The sequence below is a fragment of the Pezoporus flaviventris genome, unplaced genomic scaffold (assembly GCF_033815535.1).
Source record: "Pezoporus flaviventris isolate CSIRO_AGI_PZ_B2104156 unplaced genomic scaffold, CSIRO_AGI_Pfla_v1 ptg000007l, whole genome shotgun sequence".
NCBI lineage: Eukaryota > Metazoa > Chordata > Aves > Psittaciformes > Psittacidae > Pezoporus > Pezoporus flaviventris.
The window spans coordinates 52,985,091-53,007,548 of record NW_026892555.1 but is presented as its reverse complement, the minus strand read 5'-3'; the positions used below and the strand labels follow the sequence as shown (position 1 = coordinate 53,007,548).

The 22,458-nt window shown below is 38.7% G+C and overlaps 1 protein-coding gene across 1 annotated transcript in view; it reads left to right on the top strand.

The window, feature by feature from the left end:
* PIEZO2 (piezo type mechanosensitive ion channel component 2) overlaps window positions 1-22,458 on the top strand; it is a 295,675-nt gene that overhangs the window by 207,796 nt on the left and 65,421 nt on the right. The window contains exons 12-23 of the mRNA XM_061448817.1: window positions 134-270; window positions 2,887-3,123; window positions 6,282-6,405; window positions 8,033-8,283; window positions 8,888-9,036; window positions 9,658-9,831; window positions 12,704-12,745; window positions 16,940-16,972; window positions 17,323-17,552; window positions 20,233-20,393; window positions 21,402-21,578; window positions 21,758-21,883. Coding sequence (XP_061304801.1) covers window positions 134-270; window positions 2,887-3,123; window positions 6,282-6,405; window positions 8,033-8,283; window positions 8,888-9,036; window positions 9,658-9,831; window positions 12,704-12,745; window positions 16,940-16,972; window positions 17,323-17,552; window positions 20,233-20,393; window positions 21,402-21,578; window positions 21,758-21,883 — 1,841 coding nt within the window. The remainder of the gene's footprint in view (window positions 1-133; window positions 271-2,886; window positions 3,124-6,281; window positions 6,406-8,032; window positions 8,284-8,887; window positions 9,037-9,657; window positions 9,832-12,703; window positions 12,746-16,939; window positions 16,973-17,322; window positions 17,553-20,232; window positions 20,394-21,401; window positions 21,579-21,757; window positions 21,884-22,458) is intronic.

The following is a 22,458-nucleotide window of genomic DNA, read 5'->3' as shown; positions in this document are numbered from 1 at the left end:
ACAGTTCTGCTTGCTGATTGCTGTAGAAGTAGCCATCAGCATGATTGCAAGTGAAACCATTCCAGGAGAGAGAGTGCACATGCTACCTTTAGACCAGCATGAATTGCAAATAAGAATTTCTTTTTCTACTTAGAAAAGGAAGAGGAGGAGGAGGAAGAGGAAGAAGAATTTACTCAGGAGGAAAAAGAAAATGTTAAATTACATGCCTTGGTCTCTGTGTTTCAGTTTATCATGAAACAAAGTTATATTTGTGCTCTGATAGCTATGATGGTAAGTGCTGGCAACAGCAACAAAAAAATGTGTCTTCTGAATGTTTTCCTGAAAGCCTCATTGGTGAGTTTTCAGTAATTGTTTGCATTAGGGTTAGTAATTATCAGTATGATGTCTGCATCATTTTGGGTCTGGTTTAGGTTATTAATGCATAATTCCCAGGCTTATTATACATCTATAAATACAGCAGCGCACAGAGTTCTGGGTAAGCCATCACATTTCCAGGACTGGGAGTCCCGGCTTTTGTTGTTCGTTGAATGTCAGAAAACCACTGGGGCTCAGTTTTCTTTTGATTCCCAAGCTCTACATAAACAGGTGTCATGGTTTAAGGCCAGCTGATAACTCAGAACCGTACAGCCGTTCGCTCACTTCCCCCCCTTCCTCCCCCCCCATTCCCGGATGGATGGGGAGGAGAATCAAAAGAATGTAACTCCCACGGGTTGAGATAAGAACAGTCCAGTAACTAAGGTACAACACAAACCACTATTGCTACCACCAATAATAATGACGATAAGGGAAATAACAAGGGCTGAGAATACAACTGCTCACCACCCGCTGACCGATACCCAGCCCAATCTGAGCAGTGATCTAGGCCTTCCAGGTAACTGCCCCCAGTTTATATAGTGGGCATGACGTGCTGTGGTATGGAATACCTCTTTGGTTAGTTTGGGTCAGGTGTCCTGTCTCTGCTTCCTCCCAGCTTCCCCTCCTCCCTAGCAGAGCATAAGACTCAGAAAGTCCTTGGTCAGAGTAAACATTACTGAGGAGCAACTAAAAACATCGGTGTTATCAGCACTGTTCCCAGGCTGAAAGTCAAAAACAGTGCTGCACCAGCCACTAAGAAGGAGAAAAATGACTGCTACTGCTGAACCCAGGACAGCAGGCTTGTCATGCTTTTACTTCATTCAGAAATTTGCCTACAAAATTAAAGCATTTCATAGCAATATAGTGAATTTTTAAAAATATAATTCCTACTTCAGCCTGAGGCACGCATCCAGTTACTTACTGAGAAGAAAATATCTGTAAAGCTTGATTTCCTGTATTGGCACAGAAATGTCTCAAGAAAAACACAACTTCATGACAAGCAATATTTTGCTATTGTTTTACTTACCACCCTCATTTTTTTCCTTGTGTTGTTCCTTGCTTCTGAGCCAACTTGATGCAAATACCTTGCCCTGCACTGTAGCAAGTTTTCAGCATCATGTTCAGATCTCTCCTTATAGTCCCAATGCAAGCTTTGGTTTTACTGTTTTGGAAAGGTTTCAACTGTGATGAAATTAACCATAAAGGTTCTTGGTCCAATTTTAATGGTAAAAAAAAAAAAAAGCTTGGCTGCTTCTTGTTTGCATAAAGTTTCAAACTTTATTTGCTGTTCTTTAACAAGAAAAGTTTCTCCACTAAATAAGGCAGTCTCCTTGTGCAGAATCTGGATCTGGTTTGATGAGTTCTGAGACATTAGCAAAGTAGTTATTTTTGTATTGATAAAATGCCTCTTTTTCCTGTTTGTAAAGCCCACATGCTTCATATAATCTGCATTTCCTTTTTAATTCATTTCTAGGGTCATATCTCTCAATATCAAAGGAGGGGATATATTTAAAGTGTTTTCTTGCAGTTTAATATTGAGATATTACTGTTTTCTTAGTGGAGAAATACTATCCCAATTTTACATGACCCAAATTAATTTATGAATTTATTTATGTTGTGATCTAATGCAAGATCCACTTACATCGTAACCAAAAACAGCTTAATGTAAGTTATTTTCTTATATGGGGACAATGAAGTAGCATATTGGTGTTTTTCACGTACCCTTAAAAGACATCATTCACAAGGGACCTGAGCTAAACTGAAATATTCTTAATGTTTCATACTTTTCCACTTAAACTGAAAAGGGATCTGAAATGTTTTATTGACAGTTACTCCACAGTTATACCAGCATATATGTAACTGAGTTTAGTCATAAATCGGTAACACAGTGTTAATAAAAAACGCTTAAAACCCCAATCTTTTTCCCCAAGTGTCGAATAGAGCAGTTTTCAGTAGCTGATTTCTGCAAGCTACAGGAAACATTCTATAGTTGTGAGTATTTCAGGTAATTTAACATGATTAGTATAGACTACAGTGTGTGCGTACCATAGCTTTCCAATTTAAATTGATTCCACAAAAGCTAGAAGTTAGCTAGGTTTTGTAAGTCTGTCAGAGTGCTTGAATGTAGCATCTGTTGATACGTTATGTTGATGTTGGTTATGTTTTGATATTCCCACTCTGAATTCTTTGCTGCTGTTTTGCAAGACCTTGTGTGCCCAAAAGTCAGTCTGTATTTTCTGTCTCTTTTAATTTGGTGTACTGGGAAGCAGTGAGTTTGCTTATAAAACTTACTAAGGTGCAATTAATTCACAAAGCAGGGTTTGCTCTCAGCTGTGGACTTCTTAAGACTCTACTTTCTGCATGTTCTTCAAAGGCTTTATTGTAGCTGGCTAAGGAGCTCCTAAGATGTGTGAAAGTCTCATGCCAGTGAAAATGTGCACTAAGTAGAGAAGTTTGTAAATGGCAATATGCGCAGTGCTGTTCCTGATTGTATCTGTGAACATTTTTTCTTCTCTTTCCTCCTTCCACAAGGCATGGAGTATCACATATCACAGCTGGTTGACTTTTGTGTTACTAATCTGGTCTTGCACACTGTGGATGATTCGGGACCGAAGGAAATATGCCATGATCAGTTCCCCATTCATGGTTTTCTATGGCAATTTACTGCTAACGTTGCAGTATATATGGAGTATTGAGCTCAAGAACGATGAGCTTCCTCAAGTATCCGGTTTTTTAGAAAGAAAGGAACCTGGGGAGCTGGCATCAAAGGTAGGTGTTAAAAATAGCTGAGACCTGTTTACAAAACCACAGAATATATTGTGATTAAAAATTTGGAACTCCTGGCATTTCTTTAAGAGTGAATCTTTGGTATTCAGTATAACCGTGTTCAGTAGCAGTTTTACAATAAAGGATAAGTAATTTTAAAATAGTGTTCAGAAAATTACTTCTTGCTTTTTAAGCTAATACCAAAGCAAAAGTTTCAGACATCTTTGTAGATTTTCATGTTATTTCTGTAGAAAATCCTTAGTGGATGGAAATTATTCACTTGTTTGCTTTTATAAACTGGATACAAAACTAGATGTGATACGATTTATTAGATTAATACCCATGGGAGGTCAGGTCTGTCTCTGACTATGATGGCAAGTGGAATTGCAGTGTCATTGCAATTACCAGTACTACTCACGCCCTTATGATTTCATACAAGCAGCAATGCACAGTTGTGATTGAGATTTAATTCTTTATCCTTACACCTGGAGCAGCATGAGTTGCAGTCCATTTCAGGTCACAAACAAGAGTCTGTTGACCTTAGTGTGTGATATATTATTTTCTTTGCTGTCTTGAAAGCACTACAAAATGTATTTTGGTTGGCAAGTTTGCCTTTGGGGGTGGGAATGAGCATAATAGGAAGTTGTTTCCTAGAGCACCCAAGAGGCATGTCTCAGAGAGTGCATCTAGTTGGCACGGTTCCGCTTGCACTAAGTGAATCACTTCCCTTGTGACACCTAATTAACATTTAAGGTGATTCTGTAAGTCATTTTCCTTGTTGGCAGTGCCCTTTGGACAACCATGTCTGATTCTTTAATGCGTTTGAAAATTAGTGAGTGCTGTATTATTTTTCTCTTAAAGATAGGGCTAGTTTAGTAAGAGAGAGCTAAAGCTCAAGGGGTTCTGCAAGAGAAGTTCTACGGTTTCTCTAACTTTGTAAATCTTTAAGGAGTTTTAACTGTCTTAATACATCAGCCCCTTTGATGTTGCTTCTTGGTAGCTATATCATCAGACATCTAAAACTAGCTGGTGTCAGAAATGAAGCTGTTGGGTATTTATGATAATTTGGCTTCACCCATAAAACTAATAGAAGATATGTAATGCTGGTTTTTAGGCTGAATACAATGCACTCTGTAAATTTTACAGAATCACAGGGTGGTTGAGGCTGAAAGATTTCTGGAGATCATCTGGTCCACTCCCCAACTCAAGCAGGGCCATCTAGAGCTGATGGCCCAGGACAGTGCCCAGATGGCTTTTGAATGTCCCCAGGAAGGGAGACTCCACATATCACAACTCTACCTCCTCATTTTCCCTGCCCATGCTTCATAAAGAACCTCTGTTTCTCTACTGTGGTTCTGCAAGCCATCATACCCCATCTCTGTGATCCCAACAAGTTCGTAGCCCTGCACCAAGGTCTCTAATTCCTTGTGTTTATTGCCCATGCTGCATGCATTAGTGTGCAGGCACTTCAGAGAGGCACCTGGCACACTGATTTCCCAGAAAGGATCTGGAAGGTTTCCCTGTAATGGTGCCTTTAAGGCATTTTCTTGCTTCTGTACAAATGCTTTAAGTGACCTTGCATAAGCCCTGTTTTGCTGATTATGTGTTTCCTTCTGTTCACATTGCCCCAGACACCCTTTGCTTGTCAGCCCTGTCCATCACTCCCTCTCAAGGCTGCTATTAACTCTCCCTGTTATTCTTAGTTTAAAGTCCTTTTTATAATGGTTGAATTTAAATAAAATTTCAATACTGTATTCTTCAAAGAAACAAAAATAGAAAGAAATGTACAGTAATTCTTTCTGCATAATATTCTGCATACTGTGTGGGTGTTTTCTGGTCTGAAAAGGAAATGAAATGGGTACTGTAAAAGGTGACTAAAAGCATTTCTTTGATGTGCATCACTTCGAGACTTTTCTTGGAGCCAGCTCTGGCTCTGGAAATGCCAAAAAGAACAAGGAGTAAATGCAGCAGGGAGACGGAGCTAATCACTGCAAAACAAATCTGTGGTTTACAATATCACAGGTTTGTGTTGCAAAAGCCAGACCTCCAGGAGGTATCTGGAGAAGCTGTGACAGTTCACACAGGCTGACAATCTTCTGCTGCAGCTCAGCAATAGCTGCAGTATCAGTGAAAACAATTGTCCCTAACCTCTCCTTTCTCCCATGAAATACTTGCATATTAGATGAAAAACAGGAGAGTTCTTTACATTGTACTACTGGCCTTGTCATTCTATTGTGTGAAAAATACTTGGCTCTTACATGCTTCTTGTTTGGGATTTTATTCTTTTAAGTAGTGAAATACGTCATCTTCTGTACCACTGGAATCAGTAGAAACTTTGTAGAACGTAAGCATAAAATCAAGTGTGTGATGAATAGTCATCATATTGTTTTCTGAATTTTGGCCAGCAGTGTTGCAATCTGTTGAATTTAGCTTTTTGCAAAACACAGAAATTCACTCTTCATTAAAGACATTTATTTATTTCTAAGGTATCCTGCTGTTGTTGAACTATTATCTCTTAAAGCTTTTCAAAGAATTATGAGCCATCTTAAATCTTGTAACTGCTCCAAATGCAAGGTATATTCAATTTACTGGGCCTTCTGTAACTTAAAGATATCTAAAAAATATTTTTTTTAATTTTACAATTAATTGTGTTTAAGCACCTGAAGCACCAAACCCCTTAAATCAAAATTCAGGCTGGATCACGCTCCAGTAATGACAGTAACACTCACCTGCATGTTCTTCTTCCCTGAAAGAAGGGAAAACTGAACAAAAGTGGACAAATGGGAATTATTCCAATCAATACATAATGAAAAGATCTTTAAACTTATAAGACAGTAGTTTCAAACTGAATGGGGTAGAATAAAATCATATTGGTAAATACCTTTACAGAACGAAGCAGCAGTAAGTTATTCCTCAGTGGAAAAATGTAGATGAAATAAAGTTGTTTATAATGCAGGATGTTTCCTAAATTACTTAGGAATGTACTTAAATTACTTAACTTCCACAAAGGTGCTCTCTGACACTGATGCCATCATTGCCATTTTCTGATGAGAAAATGGCAATGAGAAAACAAAGGCATGCAAAATTCATGAAAACATATTTTTGCGTTAATAGGATGTAAGATATACAATTAGTCTGTTATTTTTGATTTTTGTTTGCAGATTCTTTTCACAATTACTTTCTGGCTACTGCTTAGGCAACACCTCACTGAACAGAAAGCACTCCAGCTTAAAGAAGCTACTTTATCTGAGGTCAAAGTTGGAAGTGAAGAAAATGAAGAAAAAGGTAAAGCCAGATTCAATTTAATTCTTCAGTCATGATAGAAGTTCCAGTTACTACATTCCTGTGAAAGCAGTTAACAAGATATCTTTCATTAACCAAGAAAGAAATTGCAAATCTATTTGCAACTGTCTTTCAGGATATAAAAATAAAACAGCTTTGAACTTTAGAAATTTAAATAAAATGAGAATTCTCTGTACTGGAAGGTAATTAAAATTACTCCTTTAAGAAACGTCACAGAACTTTCAAATAATCAGTTTACTCCTGTGTCCCTAACTCAAACCAGCAGATTAATTGCCCTAGGAGTTTAACCACAGGAGAAAAGCTTATATAGGAAAATTCAGTTGCCAAATATTGGAAGTTTTATTGTACGTAAATACTAGTACAAAGCCAGAAGTTAAACTACTGATTTCAATTGGAAAATGAGCATGTATATTTTCAGTGCAGGGGCTTATGCTGGAAGAAGCATCCCTGAGAGCAAAGTTTGCTGCTAGTTTCAGCTCATTGTAACAGCTTTACAGCCTATTCTCTTTTTTGTCCTGGGCAGGTGTTCCCCCTTACCTTCTTTGCCTGTTTCTGTCTCACTGTATGCTTATCTGTAGAAGTTCAACTCACTGAAATGGTAGAAAGCCAGCCTTGGAAGCAGTGATGTAGTGTCCTGTTTGATTAGGTACAATATTTGTCTCAGTAAAACATCTGATTAGTGCCAGAGCTGGACACTGCAAGGATTTTCAAGGCAGGAGCAAGGGAAGAGTCTAAGAAGAGGGATGGTGAATGGGACAAAAGGATTGGGCAAGTCATTTGATGGTTAAACCTTTAATACCGTTCTCATCAGGAAGAAAAGCATTGCAGCTACATGCTATGGGTATGACAAGCCCTGTTTCCCAGATATTTCTCATGTACTTAGTACTGGGGGGACTCTTAACCTGCCCTCCACCAGACTCACAAGGTTAATAACTGGGGAATCCTGACCTCTTCATAAGGCAAAATCAGCTTGTCTTTTCTGCTGTGGCTCAGGTACATCAGATGAAGCTGGATAAGTGGCGGTTTCTTTGGAAAACAGCAGTGTTAGTACAGCATTTATATTTTTTAAGCTTATTTGGTTTTATGTTAATGTTTTCTCCTACTAGTGATTTTTGGAGGTAACCACAATATTCTCTAAAGGATGAAACTCAAGATGAGAGGTTCAAACTCAGTATGAGAGTTTAAACTTCAAACTCAAGATGAGAGATTTATGGTGGTGCTGGTTGCTTCTTTGTTTTCCAGTTTAAAAGGTTTCTTGCCTGGGATTATAGGTATTGCTATGGAAAGTGTTTTGACTGTTATTCATTATACAACCCTTAGGCTTTAACTTTCCACTAACAGCTGCCTGCATTTCAGACAAAGTGAGGACTGATGTCTGGTAAGGATGTACAGCTATGCACTGTGTGGCTCCAGAAGCAGGTTGAAGCTCATATGAAGTTAAAACTCCTTCCTTTACTCTGGAGGCATGTATGATTCAGCCATACAGTCTCTTGTGAATATTGTGTTTGGAATTTCTGTATTGTGTGCAGAGATTTTACTTTCCACCCATTTCAATTCTTACTAAAGTCCCCAGAACAGACAGAGGCCAAATGTGACTCTGTATTTGCAGAAGAGGAATCGCAAGAGGGAGAAGTGGCAGAAGAACAGGAGGAGGAAAAGGAGGAGGAGGAAGAGGAAGAAGATGAGGAGGATGAACAGGATATTATGAAAGTCCTGGGGAAGCTCGTTATGGCTATGTTCATCAAGTACTGGATTTACGTCTGTGGGGGCATGTTCTTCTTTGTCAGCTTTGAGGGTAGAATTGTCATGTACAAAATCATCTATATGGTACTGTTCCTCTTCTGTGTAGCCCTTTATCAGGTAAGTGAGAGCTGTGTTAACTAAATTTTGTCCATAAATACAGTGGGCTGTAACTTTAGCTTGGTAATAAAGTAGCTCCAAACAGAATTCAGAAACAGTGTATTTGTTCTTTAATAAGATGCAACTTAATAAGATCATTTTAAGGGGTTAAGATTAATTTTCCTTTGGCTTTTGATTATAGTGACAAAGTGCATATAAATAAGAAGCATACATAGATCTCTGCTCTAGGATGCCACCCTACATCATCACAAGATTTAGTCCTACATAGCCACCAGTTTTTGTGACAGCTGGTCCACACAGCTTCCATACCCCAGTGAGCAGAGTCCCTCTCCTAATGGTGATGAAACTGAATGACCAAAGCTGTCCCTGGCCTTTATGTCCGTGGCCATGTCTCAATAACCTTTTTACACTAAAATCTGTACTTGAGTGCATGCGCATCAGGAGTAAAAACTGTATCTCAAAGAACTGTGACTGCCTTAGAGTAAATGCTGTTTACTTCAGGCCAGCTAGAAAAAATAGTATTCTTTGTTGCCAGTGTTGATAGTATTTTTGTCACTGTCTTTGCCTTCAGCTTGTTTCAGCATCTTTAGTGTATGATTTTCAGGTGCACTATGAATGGTGGAGAAAGATTTTAAAGTACTTTTGGATGTCAGTTGTTGTTTACACAATGCTGGTGCTCATCTTCATCTATACATACCAGTTTGAGTCATTCCCTGGGTTGTGGAAAAACATGACAGGTCTGGATGAAAACAAGTAAGTGTTTTTAACTAATTTTTCTTCTTTGGACTTTTGAGTTCCGTGTGCTGGAATGGTCTGAGAGTATTCTTCCTTCTTCTATGAGAAAACCATCATGAGACCATCCCCCGGCATAGCTGACTTTAAGCGCTCAGCTCTGAAGCCATAGATTTATTGGTGTAACAGCAGAGATGAGCAAAAGCACAAGAGGGGGCTCAAAGAATCGTGTTTCCTTACATCTGCTGCCAAGGCCTTTGCATTGCTTCTGTTCCCAATACAGTGCCAATGCTTCTCTTTGCCTCTTTGACCATACAAACACGACTGGGGAGAAATTAAGGGTAGATTTGCAGGATTTCTGAGCTGGTGAAGATGGAGCTGCCTCCTGCTAATGAGGAGGGGCTGAGTTTCTTCAGCCTCATGGTGAGGTGGGAGTTTCTCAACAGGAGCTTACGTGAGAAAAGTACATGCACTGTGAGTGGATCTCCAGTGCAGGACTTTCATTCAGAGACAACTCATCTGGTTCAAGAGATCTATGGCAGCCCCTTATTTCCTATTGCAACTGATTTGTAATGATGTCTTATGGGAAGAAAAAGATTTTGGTGTGAAAAAGTAACTTAGTGCCTTTTTTTTTTTCTCCAGACTAGCAGACCTTGGCTTAAAACAGTTTTCTGTGGCTGAGCTATTCACACGCATCTTTATCCCCACCTCCTTCCTACTGGCGTGTATTTTACACCTTCACTATTTCCATGACCGGTTTCTCCAGCTCACTGATTTAAAAGCTGTGACCAGCAAACAAGACAACACTATTTACAGGTAAAGAAACAAAGTAAATGAAACTGTTGGTTGGTTGTATGAAAATGCTGTTTCTCACTGGCTTGTAATGCTCACTTTTCATTAAATATATTTTGCCTTTGCTATGACTACCTGGCTAAAAAAGAAGGTGCTCAGTATCCAGCACCCCGCTAAACAAACGGCAACCAAAGTACCTGTCTTCCTCCACTTTACCCTACACACTGAAGTTTTTCATTTTGGGGTACATTTTCAAAGGTACTAACAGTATTTATTGTATTTATCTCACTGGCTTTGACCTTAAATGGGATTTAGATGCTGAATTGTTGCATGTGCTTTTTTGTTACTCCTGTCAGTAGTAGAGAATATGGCTTTTAATTTGGCTCACTTCTGTTTTTCAATGTCCATTTTGGGTGCCAAGTGAAGACTGGGAAATCTCTGGCAAATACCACATTTGCATTGGACGATCAGGCCTTTTTGTAAAGTTGAAATTCAGGAATGGAAAAATCCCAAACCTGGGGTCACTCTTTAAAATACAGACCATTGGCTTTCCTAGATCTTTGAGATATTCAGCAGTCTCATCTGGAAGTTCATTAGGATTTTTTCATTATTTGGGACCTCACTTTTCCTGTGTTTAACTCTTCCATATTCTCCTGCATAAAAACAAATCTGGCCTAGGATCCTGCTCCATGAGTCTAAAGCAGAGAAATGATTTCATAGTAAATTGTGTCATATTAGGCAATTTACTCTAATTCTTTGAAGAAACCAATCAATTTAGATACTTTTTAGGGTGTTTACCTGTAATTCAGCTGGGCTTCTGTGAATGGGGACTAGCTGTATAACATCATGTTCACCACAGCATGTGATGGAATAATGAGATTTTATCTTAACAGAGAATTCTGCTCTAGGACTTGCTAGATTTACAAAAGCATTTCAGATACTTCTTATGCATTCAATCTAATATGAAGCTACTTTACAGGGTATGATACAACTATGTTTGTGTTTTCTGTCATCAGTGCAAGAGAACAAGCTCTACTTTTATAGAATGCTTCCAGTTTCTGTATTTAAATATTTGTTAAAACCAGAACAAATCAAACTTGGCAAGATTTCCTAACAAAAATGCGTTATGTGGTTTTGGTTGTTTTTTTTTTTTTAACTTACCTTTTTAAATGGTTGGTTGGATAATACCATTTCCTTCTGCTTTTCTTGAATTGCTAAATGTGATGGTAGAGTCAAGGGACCACTGAAGTGGCCTGTTAGCACAGTACTTGTGCAGCAGGTGTACATTAACATCTCTGACCTGGGCAGCCATGTCCTGAAACCAGAAGCCAGATAGGTGTCTGAGCTGGAATGGGGATTGTTCCTAGGCTGAGGCATTTGGGGGCATGCATTACAGTGTGCAGTAACTGCATAAGCTCTTTCGTAGCCCAAACACTTTGCATTTGTGCCAAGTAAAATAGAAACGGCTTCTACCTCCCACCTAATAGGCACAAAATGGCAAAAAAATGCAACAAAACAACAAATGAGGCAGGATTTAGGTGGGTTTATGGTACATTATACTCTGTGAAACCACTACTTGCACATTTTTCTATTATACATGAAAGATATCAAAATGATATACAACTCTTAACACTGCCTGAGGAGTGAAACTACAGCTTATTTCTTCCCTTGATGCAAAAAGTCAGTACTGAGCATCAGCTAACTCTATAGTTCAAAGCTTCAAAATGAGAGCTCAGCTGGCATTTGTATTGATGATCCATAAAGCTGGATAGGAACTAGCACAACAACCAGCTCCAGCTTAACAGTAATGCTAGCAAAACAAAATAAGTTGCAGGGGCATTTAAAATACAGATTAAAGACTCTTATGTGTATGGGCAGTTTTCTTACAAAGCAACTAAATCTCATTTTTCCCTTTTACTTTGAAAACACTAGAATTCACTCAACAGCTAGTTTGCCTTTCAAAACTGCTTATATGCTCTTTCTTTTGTAATAAACAAAAAAATTAAAATAAAGAAACTGAACGTTTGTTTTGAGTAAGCAGACAGAACTGAATCCTTTTAATAGAAAACTTGTTCAAATAACCACAGCAGATGAAAGCCGGTCATGAAAGTAATAGGGAAAACAGCTCCAGTTCCTCCATCTGTCCCTGAACTGCCATGTGTGGTTATAGTATGTTTGTGTCTAACTGAAGAGTACTGTTAAAATTGCTGAGACTGTTCTGTATTAAGATGTTGCTTCACATGAGCAAAGTTTGTAGAGTGAGTTCAAGAGTAAAGCTCTTCCAGCTACAAATAAAGGGACAGAAAATGGCACATTGGAATTGGCAGGCCAAGGCACTTCTCACTGTTTATAAAGGTGACAAAGCTGAGTGTCTCAATTTTGCATATGCAAAAATCCTCTGATTAGGACTTTACAAGCCCATTTTCTTGCTGATGAATTGTGTTACGGCAGAGATAAAGGCTGTGAGATAATTTAATATGATGCTCCATCATAATTACTTTTAAATAGAAAAGAAGCAAAATACCTATTATAGATATATCTATTACAGATACACATATCCATTATATCCATCTATTTTAAAAATATGGATATTGTAAGGCTTACTTGCTATAAAGCAGTAGAGGCTGTTCTCACATGTTGGGGACCATGTAAAGTACTTGTGGTTCTAACTGAAGTTGCATCTAGATGTCTAAGGAAGTATTGCATTTGTAGGCTTCCTAGACTTTTCACTGCATGGTATGTGTTAAGCTTTCAGATTGTGCTTTATGACAATGTGTCTCTCTTGGTAGACAGGAAAGTGCATTCATTCCTATTTAACTATTTCCTTTTCTCTCTCTCTAATTCATTTCCCATTTTCATCTCATGCATTCTTGTGCTTTCATCTCCCACCTCATAGCCATGCCAAAGTCAATGGCCGTGTTTATCTAATAATTAATAGGTGGGTACTTCGGTTCTTCCTTTCCTTTAAAACAGATGTACCTTAACTTTGTTGTTACTTCTTAATTGCATTAAAGTATGTTCTTGCTGCACAGTTCTGTGAAGTAAGCAGGGAGATAATGTTCAGGTACTGTAATCTCCTGTAGCTACTAAAGCAGTTAATATATCTCTCCTCTATATTTATACGTTGCGAGTTCATTTCCCAGCTGGGAATTTTTCTCTAAAATTTTGCCCATGCCTCAATAGAGGAATAATTGGCGCTATTTGTAATTGGCTGCAGACAATAGACTTGGTTGAGGAGGCTCGTTTATCTACCCTTTGTGTGTGCATGGAAAGATGCATGCCTGCATGTGCACAGGTACACACAGACACGCAGATACACTCAGACACACGTCTCTGTCTTCTTCACAAGCATCTAAGAAAGCGAATTTGAGGGCCAGATCAATTACGGTATGTATTATGAGCTTGTACAGACTGAGATTTCCCTGTTCAGAGACAGAAATGGAACATGCAGTACACTGAAACCACTGCACGCAAAGGCTGTTAATTCATGGGCTGAGTTGAGTGCTGCAGGATCCAAACTAGAAAAGCCCATGTTCCCACCATCGTCATCCCTTTATACATGTTATCTTGAAAACAGTTCCATAAACTAGATTTATTTCATAATATTTGACTGGAGCACATGTAAGCTTTTGTTTAATCAGCTTTGAGAATAGAAGGACTTCTGAGTTTGTTGTGGCTACTGAATATAAACAGAAAAAAACAAAAAAATCCCTTGTTTAGATATTTGTGACTACCTGCTCTAACAAGAAGTTAATTTATGTATCATGTTCCCACTCCTTCTTCAAATGTCATCACATAGTTTAGGCCAGGGTTCTTAGAAGTTCACCAGAGCTCAAAACCTGGTCTGTATGAAGCCCATGTATCAGGGAGCAATGAGGGCAGGCACCTTGAAAAGGGCCAGCAACCTGGGAGCTGAGGGGCATGGCCAGGAGGAAAGGCTGGACTCTCACCCACGGGAAGTCAGGCTCAGGAACCAGCAACTGAGGGTGAGGATTAGATCTGGAGATTGTAACAAGGGTCAGCCACAACTTGGTGGGCTCTCAGCAAGTCCACAGAGGTAAGCCAGATCAACAGTGAAGGTGGGGAGTCAGTCTGAAGGTCAGGCTTAGGGTAAGTGAGGCATGGGAGAAGCACAGGCACGGCTGCAATGCAGCTGCACTGTAGCAGTGACAGCCTTAGAGTGAAAGCAGCTCCCAAAGAAAGGAGAGAGACTCCCTGCACTGAGGCTTCCTGGCCTGTCCATACACCCCACCATGTACCAAACAGCTGGCCTTGGATGCAAGCAGCAAAACCCTCTGCAAGGGTAGGGAAAGCATTTAGGGTCCTTCCCATAGAGGTATGACACTGTGTGCTTAGTTTTGAATCTTGCATATCAAATATTCAGGGTCGCTAATGTTCTGCAGAGCAGAAAGCTTTCTTTTCTTAAGGCTGTGCATGAGAGATACTCAGTAAATTGTTTTGAGCCATTTTCAAGCAATTAATGAAGTGGCAAAAAAAGCATCAAAGGACAAAGATACTTCAAAATGCACCCAGTAAGTTGTTATTAATTAATATTCTGCTCTAGCAAATTATAAGTAGATGAAATTATTAGGAGTCCAGCAAGAACCTGGGGCACGTGCCTGTTTTTAGTGGCTCTGAAATTGCTTTGATGTCTAAAACCAGATCTACTAGTATACTTATTATTGATACCGCATTTAATGAATTTGCAGGGAAGAAATGTTCTCAGTTAAAAGCATTAGTGGCTGTACCTGCAGGGCTTGTTGTCTACATTATTATTTAGTTATTTCACTTCCTAAGTATCAGACACAATACCTTTGTGTTATTTCGGATGATTTCCCACCAGTATGTGATGTCCAACCTGAAGTTGCATCAGATTAGCTGTGAAGCCTATATGGGTAGCTTGTCTTAAGTATTCTAAACTAACATAGTTTTTATATCCTAATATGTCAGTGTTGGAAGAAAAACAACCCTAACAATAAATGAGAAAGCTTAGGAAGAAAGATTCCAAGTAGGCTAACTATCTGAATAGTGGGCAGGGCTTTCCATCTAGCTTTGGATCTCCTGAGCACACGGTCCCATGCTCAAGCCTACTGATGCTGATAGAACTAAGCGCCAACATACTGAAAACTAAGTGCGTACTGAAGCTTTAGCAGGTATATATTGCATGAACCCGTCTGTATAACCTAATCACCTTCTGGATCCTGGATACAAATTGCAGCTAGATGAGTAAGGGAAAGATGAGTCCTCTCATATAAAATCCTGTGGGGTTACTGTGTTTCTGTCCAGTTTTCACTGAGGTAAGTCCTTAAGTCCTTGATTTACACCAGTGTGAATGTAGATTTTTCCATTATAAAAGTCAGTTGGGAAGATACCTTTGCACATGTGCAAAACTGTTTGATTATATGGATGCTTTCACTTCATGGGGCATTGCCTTTTAAATGGGCTCCAATGATTTGTATTAGCCAGGAATCTCTATATCATTTAAACTAAACTGAAAATTCATTTACTCTCCTTTATTCACGACCCTCCTGTTAGTACTTTATCAGAGTTTTAGGTAGATATGCAAAGTTAGTTTTAGGGAATATTATTGTTTAGTCATTTTACAGAGATTTGAATACCTTTTTTTGTACATATGCCAGCTTAAATATGAAAATAAAGTGTATCAGACAAAAAGCTGTATTTTCAGTAGCCAAAGCTACTCAACATATTGTTGGGTATAAGAGATTTCCATATTATTGGGCACTCAGGTTCATTGGTTAATCCGTGATGAAGGATTTTAGTGATCATTGGCATGACTTTATTTTTTCAGTGAGATTTTTTGGTGCTTTTGATTTTGTTAAACTCTTAAACCACCTTTTCTGCTTTTTGGGTAATTCCACTTCAGGATCATTTAGTCAAATTTCTGTAGTTTTTCCCTCATTTAAGCCACCAAATTTTCCATCTTGAAGACATTACAACTCCCAAATACTTGAAAAATAATTCTGCTTGCTTGCTTTGTCATTAACCACTTAACCTATGCGCTATAATTTTTTTAATTATTCGATGGATAAATCTAGGCTTTTAGTTCCTTGGACTGTAAAAATTCTACTTAAAATTGGCAGAATTTCATGTATAAATGGTAACAGTCCAGAATTTCACATCATGAAAAACAAATCCTGGAGATGGTACTATAGCATATTAAACTTATTTGCATTAGTCCAGGAGCGGTCTAACAGGTGCCTGAAAGTATGCTGAGTGTAGTAATTTCAACAGCATAAATAAACGTTTAGTGACCTGATCATACAGATACACACTTGCCAAAGGGAGACTTTATTGCAAGAAGTTGTACTCAAAGGGACTATTTATGGCAGTAAGTGCTAGGCTCAGCAAAGCACATAGGATCGGGAAATTAGGAAGTTTTCTGCAAATACAGGAGAGTCCCAACAGCACACCTGGGGAAGAAAAAAGAAAATACCTGAAGCCATAAAAGAATGTTTCTTTTTTCAGTAAAGATTTGTACTGAGTAAATCTCAGCAAATTTGGAACCATGGCAGTGGAAAAATACCATTTCTGAGTTGAATCACTTGTATCCCAGTTTTGGTTGTCTGAAAATTACTTACAGATTTAATAACAGATAGTTAGAAATATAAGAAAAAATCCCAGTGAGATGTAGAAAAGAGAGAGAGAATGAATGGCTTGGTCAAAGACAGACATGATAAAATATATAGAAGTCACAGCCTTGGAATTTTTGCTTTTGTTTGTTTCCAGACCTATGGCTGGAAGAAAATTTGCAAATTCCTTGGCTTCCCAGCTGCATCTTCCAATTGGAAGAAGGTGGAAATGCATTTACAGTAATCAGTCAGATACTTGTGATGATTCAGCTGCATTACTGATAGCATGGTGCACTGACCATGTTTAGCACTGGTGTAAATAAGTGGCCCCCTTTCCATCTGTGCTGCAATTCCTTTTTTATTCATAGAAGCGCCCTGTGAATGTCATGATGGCATGCTCTTGGCATCAGAAGGCTTCTGCAGATGGAGCAGGAGAATGCTTTATGACTTGTGATATAGCATGACATATTTGTCAGTGACCTTCTTCTGTAACCCCTCTGTTCTCATCTCCCTTTTCTTTCTGTTCCAATTACCTTGAGCAGCCTCAAGAAAAAAATACCAAACCACCAAAATGAGTAAGTCCCCTATGAAGTCATGAAATGTTTCCTCTTAAACAATGTCATTTCATGCTTCTACATCTTAAACTCTGACCATTTTCTCCTGTGGGGAAAATGTCAAGTTTAAGTGTCAATACCACTCATTACTAACTAACCATTAGTATCTGAGTGAGAAGTAGTTACTAATACATTCCGACTCAATTTGCAGTGTGTGTTTGGAGAAAGTACCAGAATCATTAACTTTTCCACTTCTAAGGCATTTTCCATGAATAGTTTGTTTTTTTTTTTCTAATTATGTATCTTGAAAAAGAAAAAGACTACAATGCCATTACTGCTCGGTTTGCTAACACACTACTATTTACCAACAGACTGGTGCACCAAGATGGAAGCCTGCCTGACATAACTATGATGAATTTAACAGCCAGCAGAGAAAAGGAAGAGGATAAAATGCTGGAAGAGGCTGGTGAGAAAAGAATGGAAGAGTCAGAGGGGGAGGGGGGGAAAGGGAGGGTCGATAAAGGAAAAGAAGAGAAAGAAGATGAGGACAAGGAAGATGATGATGATGAAGATAACGAATCGGAGGAAGAAGAAACTACAGGTAAGCTCTGCAAATTGCAAACTTTGTCTTCCTCTGCCTTAGTTAACAGTGGCAACTGATGGTTCGTATTTGGTCATCCCTGCTCACCTTACATTTTCCTGCTAATTTTGCATATAGTCTTTTCCAAAAGAGACTGAACTAAGCAGATGGCTACCTGTAAATTATTTAAAAAACTATAGGCTCTTCTAGGGAAAAATCATACTTTTTCTATAGGATCCCGAGAGGATAAAAACAAAAGAAACCCCTCACCTTTTTCAGGTGGTCTGGGTTGGATTAATAGGAGGTTACCCCAGATCCTAAGAACTCCTTTAGAGTGAAATCTCTTTATAATAAAAATACACATACATATTTAATCTCTGATACTGCATGCTTTCAAGGCACTCCACTCCAGAAGTCTCAATGGCTTTGCTTCATTATTCATGTGCACATTAGTGCCGTATTTTTCACTTCTGAATATGGAATGTGTAATTGATGCCAGATGAACATAAAAATGCTTAAGTGCAGACATGGATAAGGCTGATGTTGTCATCCTTAATATTGCTAGGATGAAGTCTTAACATGAATTATTTCCCTGAATCAGTTTGTAATATGAGCCACGAGGAAGAGCATTTAATGCCCAAGGAAGCTGTACTGTTTGGAAATGGCATTACCATGGATTTAGTTACTCCAATATGCCAGTATTTATAGGACTGTGACATATAAACAGGGACAGGGTCTTTGTCAAGCAAAATGGCTTAGCTGCCTCAAGGAAGCTGAACTGAAACTATTTACCTGTCTTGGCTGGCAGATCTTTCCTTACAGAGGTGTTCATGGAAGCGTTTTTTGGCCAGCTCTCATGCAGTCTTATGAGGGGTGATGAGTTTGTTGCCTTCTAGACATCCTTACATTGTGGAAGGGCTTGGGGCCAGAGGCCAGCTGGTGAAGGTTACCCTGCGCAGTGACACATACAAGCAGGGAAGTGGGGAGCCCCAGCCTCCTCCCTGGGGCCCTTTTTGCACCCTGGGGCCCTTTTTGCACTGCAGTGAGTGGGGCTTGGCAGTAACATGAGGTGCAGCAGTCATGTGTGATACATCTTTAAGCTGTACATGCATTTATTGCTAGCAAAGATTTATATTATTTTTATATAGCCATGTGGCTGGAGTTTTGACATTAAATATGTTCACATGTGCAGACTTTATTACACAGTGATATACAATTTTTCAATGGATGCAGTCAGGCCTGTTTTTTACCCCATGTGCAGTTAGTGCCTGGACATGCTAGACAGTTTTCTACAGTACCTTTTCTGCCTGCTTCACTTAACTGGCACTGTCTGATTATACCCTGCATGGTGGCAACACTGTAAATAAAAATACATGCAGTAAAAGAATGAGTGGGAGCATCTAATTCTATAAATAAAGACTTTACTTAAATACAGTCATTGTGCCTATAAAAGCACACATGCAGGATTAAAGTTCTATAGCTTAATTTATTTGGCTGGTTTAATTATGTACTCATTTACATCAGTCAGCATTTTTATTAGGATTTTGTAAGTTGTAATTGGAGAAAAAGGGCAGAAGAAAAAAAGGGATTTGGTTGTTAGGTATTCCAGAAGTTTGCCTTTTCACACAAGTGTGCATGTGTTCTTCACACAAATATGCACAGAATGACCATCTTGGTTTGCTTTATATATAAAATCAGCAGATAAGTTGAAATAATTATACTCAGAAGCTGGTAGCTCCTTTGCATTTTTACCAGCTTAGACAGTGATGTGTATCAGTGTCACTTGAAAATGTTTCCATCTCTGATGTTAACTGCACGAATGTTCTCACAGCATGCAAAATCCTTCCTAATCTCCAAAGTGCTTCTGAAACCCTTAATACAGTGTGAAGACTTTATAATAATATATACCAGCCTGGTGAAACAGTTTTATAGGAAGCCCACAAGAACTTAGAGAGCACTGTTCAGCATATGCATTGACATATATCCTTATATGTAATAGATATTGCCATATGCTTGCTCACTGGGGTATTATTTAGGAGGATGGATTTTTTTGTGAAATATTGTCTGCAAAGGCATTCTTTCACCTGACTTCAGGATCAAAACTTGACAAGTTTTGCCTTGTCTATTTTAGATGTCTGTCCTGGGATGGCACAAATCACACTCTAGGAGAGTGTGCTGTTTACAAGGCAGTTTAGATAACTGACCTGCGAAGACAGCTACAGTATAACTGCCTAAACCTATGTGACAAGAATCCTACTGCTAGTAAGCATGGATCTCTTTTAGATTGGCTGAAAAGCTTTCTGAAAACAGACTGAGTCCACAGCTTCCAAATATCAAACAAAATCCTATTCTTTCTGAGCTGGATAAGGGCCAGGGCTGAAGTGTCTCAGATCTAGTCCCTGGGTAGCAAACCTAAGCTTAGATCCAAAGATATTGCAGGAAAATGGAGCCCAAGAAGATGGTATCTATCTGCTAGAGGGGAATAAAAACACTATTGACTCTTGAAGTGGGAAATCCTTTCAGTGAATGTGGATGAGAAGGAAGAGCACCACAATGAGCACCACTGAGCCATATTTCTTGTCTTACTCTAAAACCTAGAAGAGAAGTAGCAGAAAGATCATTGTTGTCTAGTGGAGCATTCCTTTTTACAGAGACCTTCTGTTTTTCTCCTCCCAATGGTTCTGCTTGAACACCTCTGCAGACTTAAGGAACAAGTGGCATCTGGTGATTGACCGCCTTACAGTGCTGTTTTTGAAATTCCTGGAGTATTTTCATAAGATGCAAGTCTTTGTGTGGTGGCTGTTGGAGCTGCACATCATCAAAATAGTTTCTTCTTACATCATCTGGGTCACAGTGAAAGAGGCAAGTAAACACCCCCTGTAAAAATCTTACCCATGGAGGAGGCTTGTCAGCATCTGCATGCAGTGGCATACCCAAGTGTGTAGGGACATGCTTCCTCATGTCAGGCCTCACTAAAATTGTGGGAACCAGCTGAGCTTGTCAGTTGCTGAAGAGCTGCCTTGATATCTTCTTCCACAGTGATGCTCTGTCTGCCTAGATATTCTCGTGCTTCCCCTTTTCTCTATGCACTAAGGTTTTATAAGTCTAATTCTTTAGATTCAAGAGACGTAATCCCTCCTACTCAAGGTACTGTGGGCATCATCCAGGGATAGAGGGTGTAGAAAAGTTTTAGCATCTAGAAGATTTACTTGAATAGCCTGGTGCTGAAGAAACAGGAACATGGAAATAGGTGTAAAGAAAAAGGGAGCAACACATTTAGCTGTGCATTTGGTGTGGGCAGTATGAGTTCTCTACCTGACATAGCCATTCCTTGAACAGGGTAGCAGGACGAAATTCACTGGAAAACACCAAAATATCAAAATAATATATTTTCAAATATCAAAAATACAAAAAACAAAGTGATAAATAAAAAATATAAAACCCAAATAAACAAAATGCCTCATATCTTTGGGGGGAAAAAGCTCAAGAGGATGAAGCTGGGCTCCACAGATGCATGGATCTGTATCATATGTACTAAAGCAGCAGAAATAGCATATGGTCCTTCATATTTCATGTGTTTTTGTAGGGTGGGTATGCAGTTTTGACGGTCTAATAATATTAATATTATGTAGGAGATAAAGTTTTTCCAAAACTGAATGTCAAGCCTTTCCTTCTTCACTTACCACTTTGTGTCTGTGTTATTGTGAATATTATTGTATTTTTTTGTTCCTTTTTTTTTCTCACAGTTTCTCTATGTCCCCCTTTTATTTATTTTTTTTATTATTATTTTTTTATTACTATGGAAAAGGTCAGACTTTCTCAATTCTCTTGTTACTCCATGTAATTTCCATACTGTTTTTGTGCTTTCAGGTGTCTCTGTTAAACTTTGTGTTTTTAATTGCCTGGGCTCTTGCTTTGCCATATGCTCAGTTTCGCCCACTGGCATCAAGTATCTGCACTGTTTGGACATGTGTGATTATTGTCTGCAAAATGTTGTACCAGCTCACATCTATTGATCCCAGCACTTTTTCCAGTAACTGTACATTGGTGAGTACAAGTGCATATTAAAAAGGTTTGGTTTGCTGCCTTCTTCAGTGAAGAAGAGCAAAAGGAGCATATCAAGTACCGAAAACTACAGTTCACTTGATGTATTATTGTTGATTATCATTCCCTCCCCAAGCAGCCTTAAACTCATATTTTTATAAACTGTTGCATTTTCTTTTTAGCCAGGAGAGAATGAAACTAAGGTCAATTTAGAAGAACTCAAAACCTCAGTCCTTTACAGTGGGCCAGTTGATCCTGCAGAGTGGGTTGGATTGAGGAAGTCTTATCCCCTACTTGTGTATTTACGGGTAACTTCTTTAATTATCTGCATTGAGATTTTTTAATTATTATTATGTATGATGAAATTAACAATGTCTTTGAAATAAATCATGTGACACACACACACAAAAAAATGTTATGCAGGCCATTGACAGAAGTAGAGAGGGGAAGAGAGAGTAGAAGGCTATATCTGTTACACAGGACATTCAGTACCAATTAAGATAATCTGCATGTAGAAATATGGCTTTCTGACTCTGCCATCTGTTAAAAGCACTCTAAGAAATGTGATGTTTAAGAACTCTTAAGTAATTAAGAAGTACATTGCTTTCAGGTGTCAAAGGACTGATGGGTCTAATTGAAGTAATTGACTTGAATGACGGTACATGCCATAAGCAGTTAATTTTTTTAAGTGCTTATTCCTTAGCCACAGCTTAGGAAATATAATGAGTTAAGGGACTAGTTCATTCAGACACTAGTAAATGGATGTCTTTTGTTTTTCTTCTTGGTTTTGGTTGATGCCTGTGAGCAATATTTTATTATTCCTGACTTGATTAAAAAACCCTACTTCCAATAAAAATGAGCCAGCTCCTGGGGCAAACCTTGC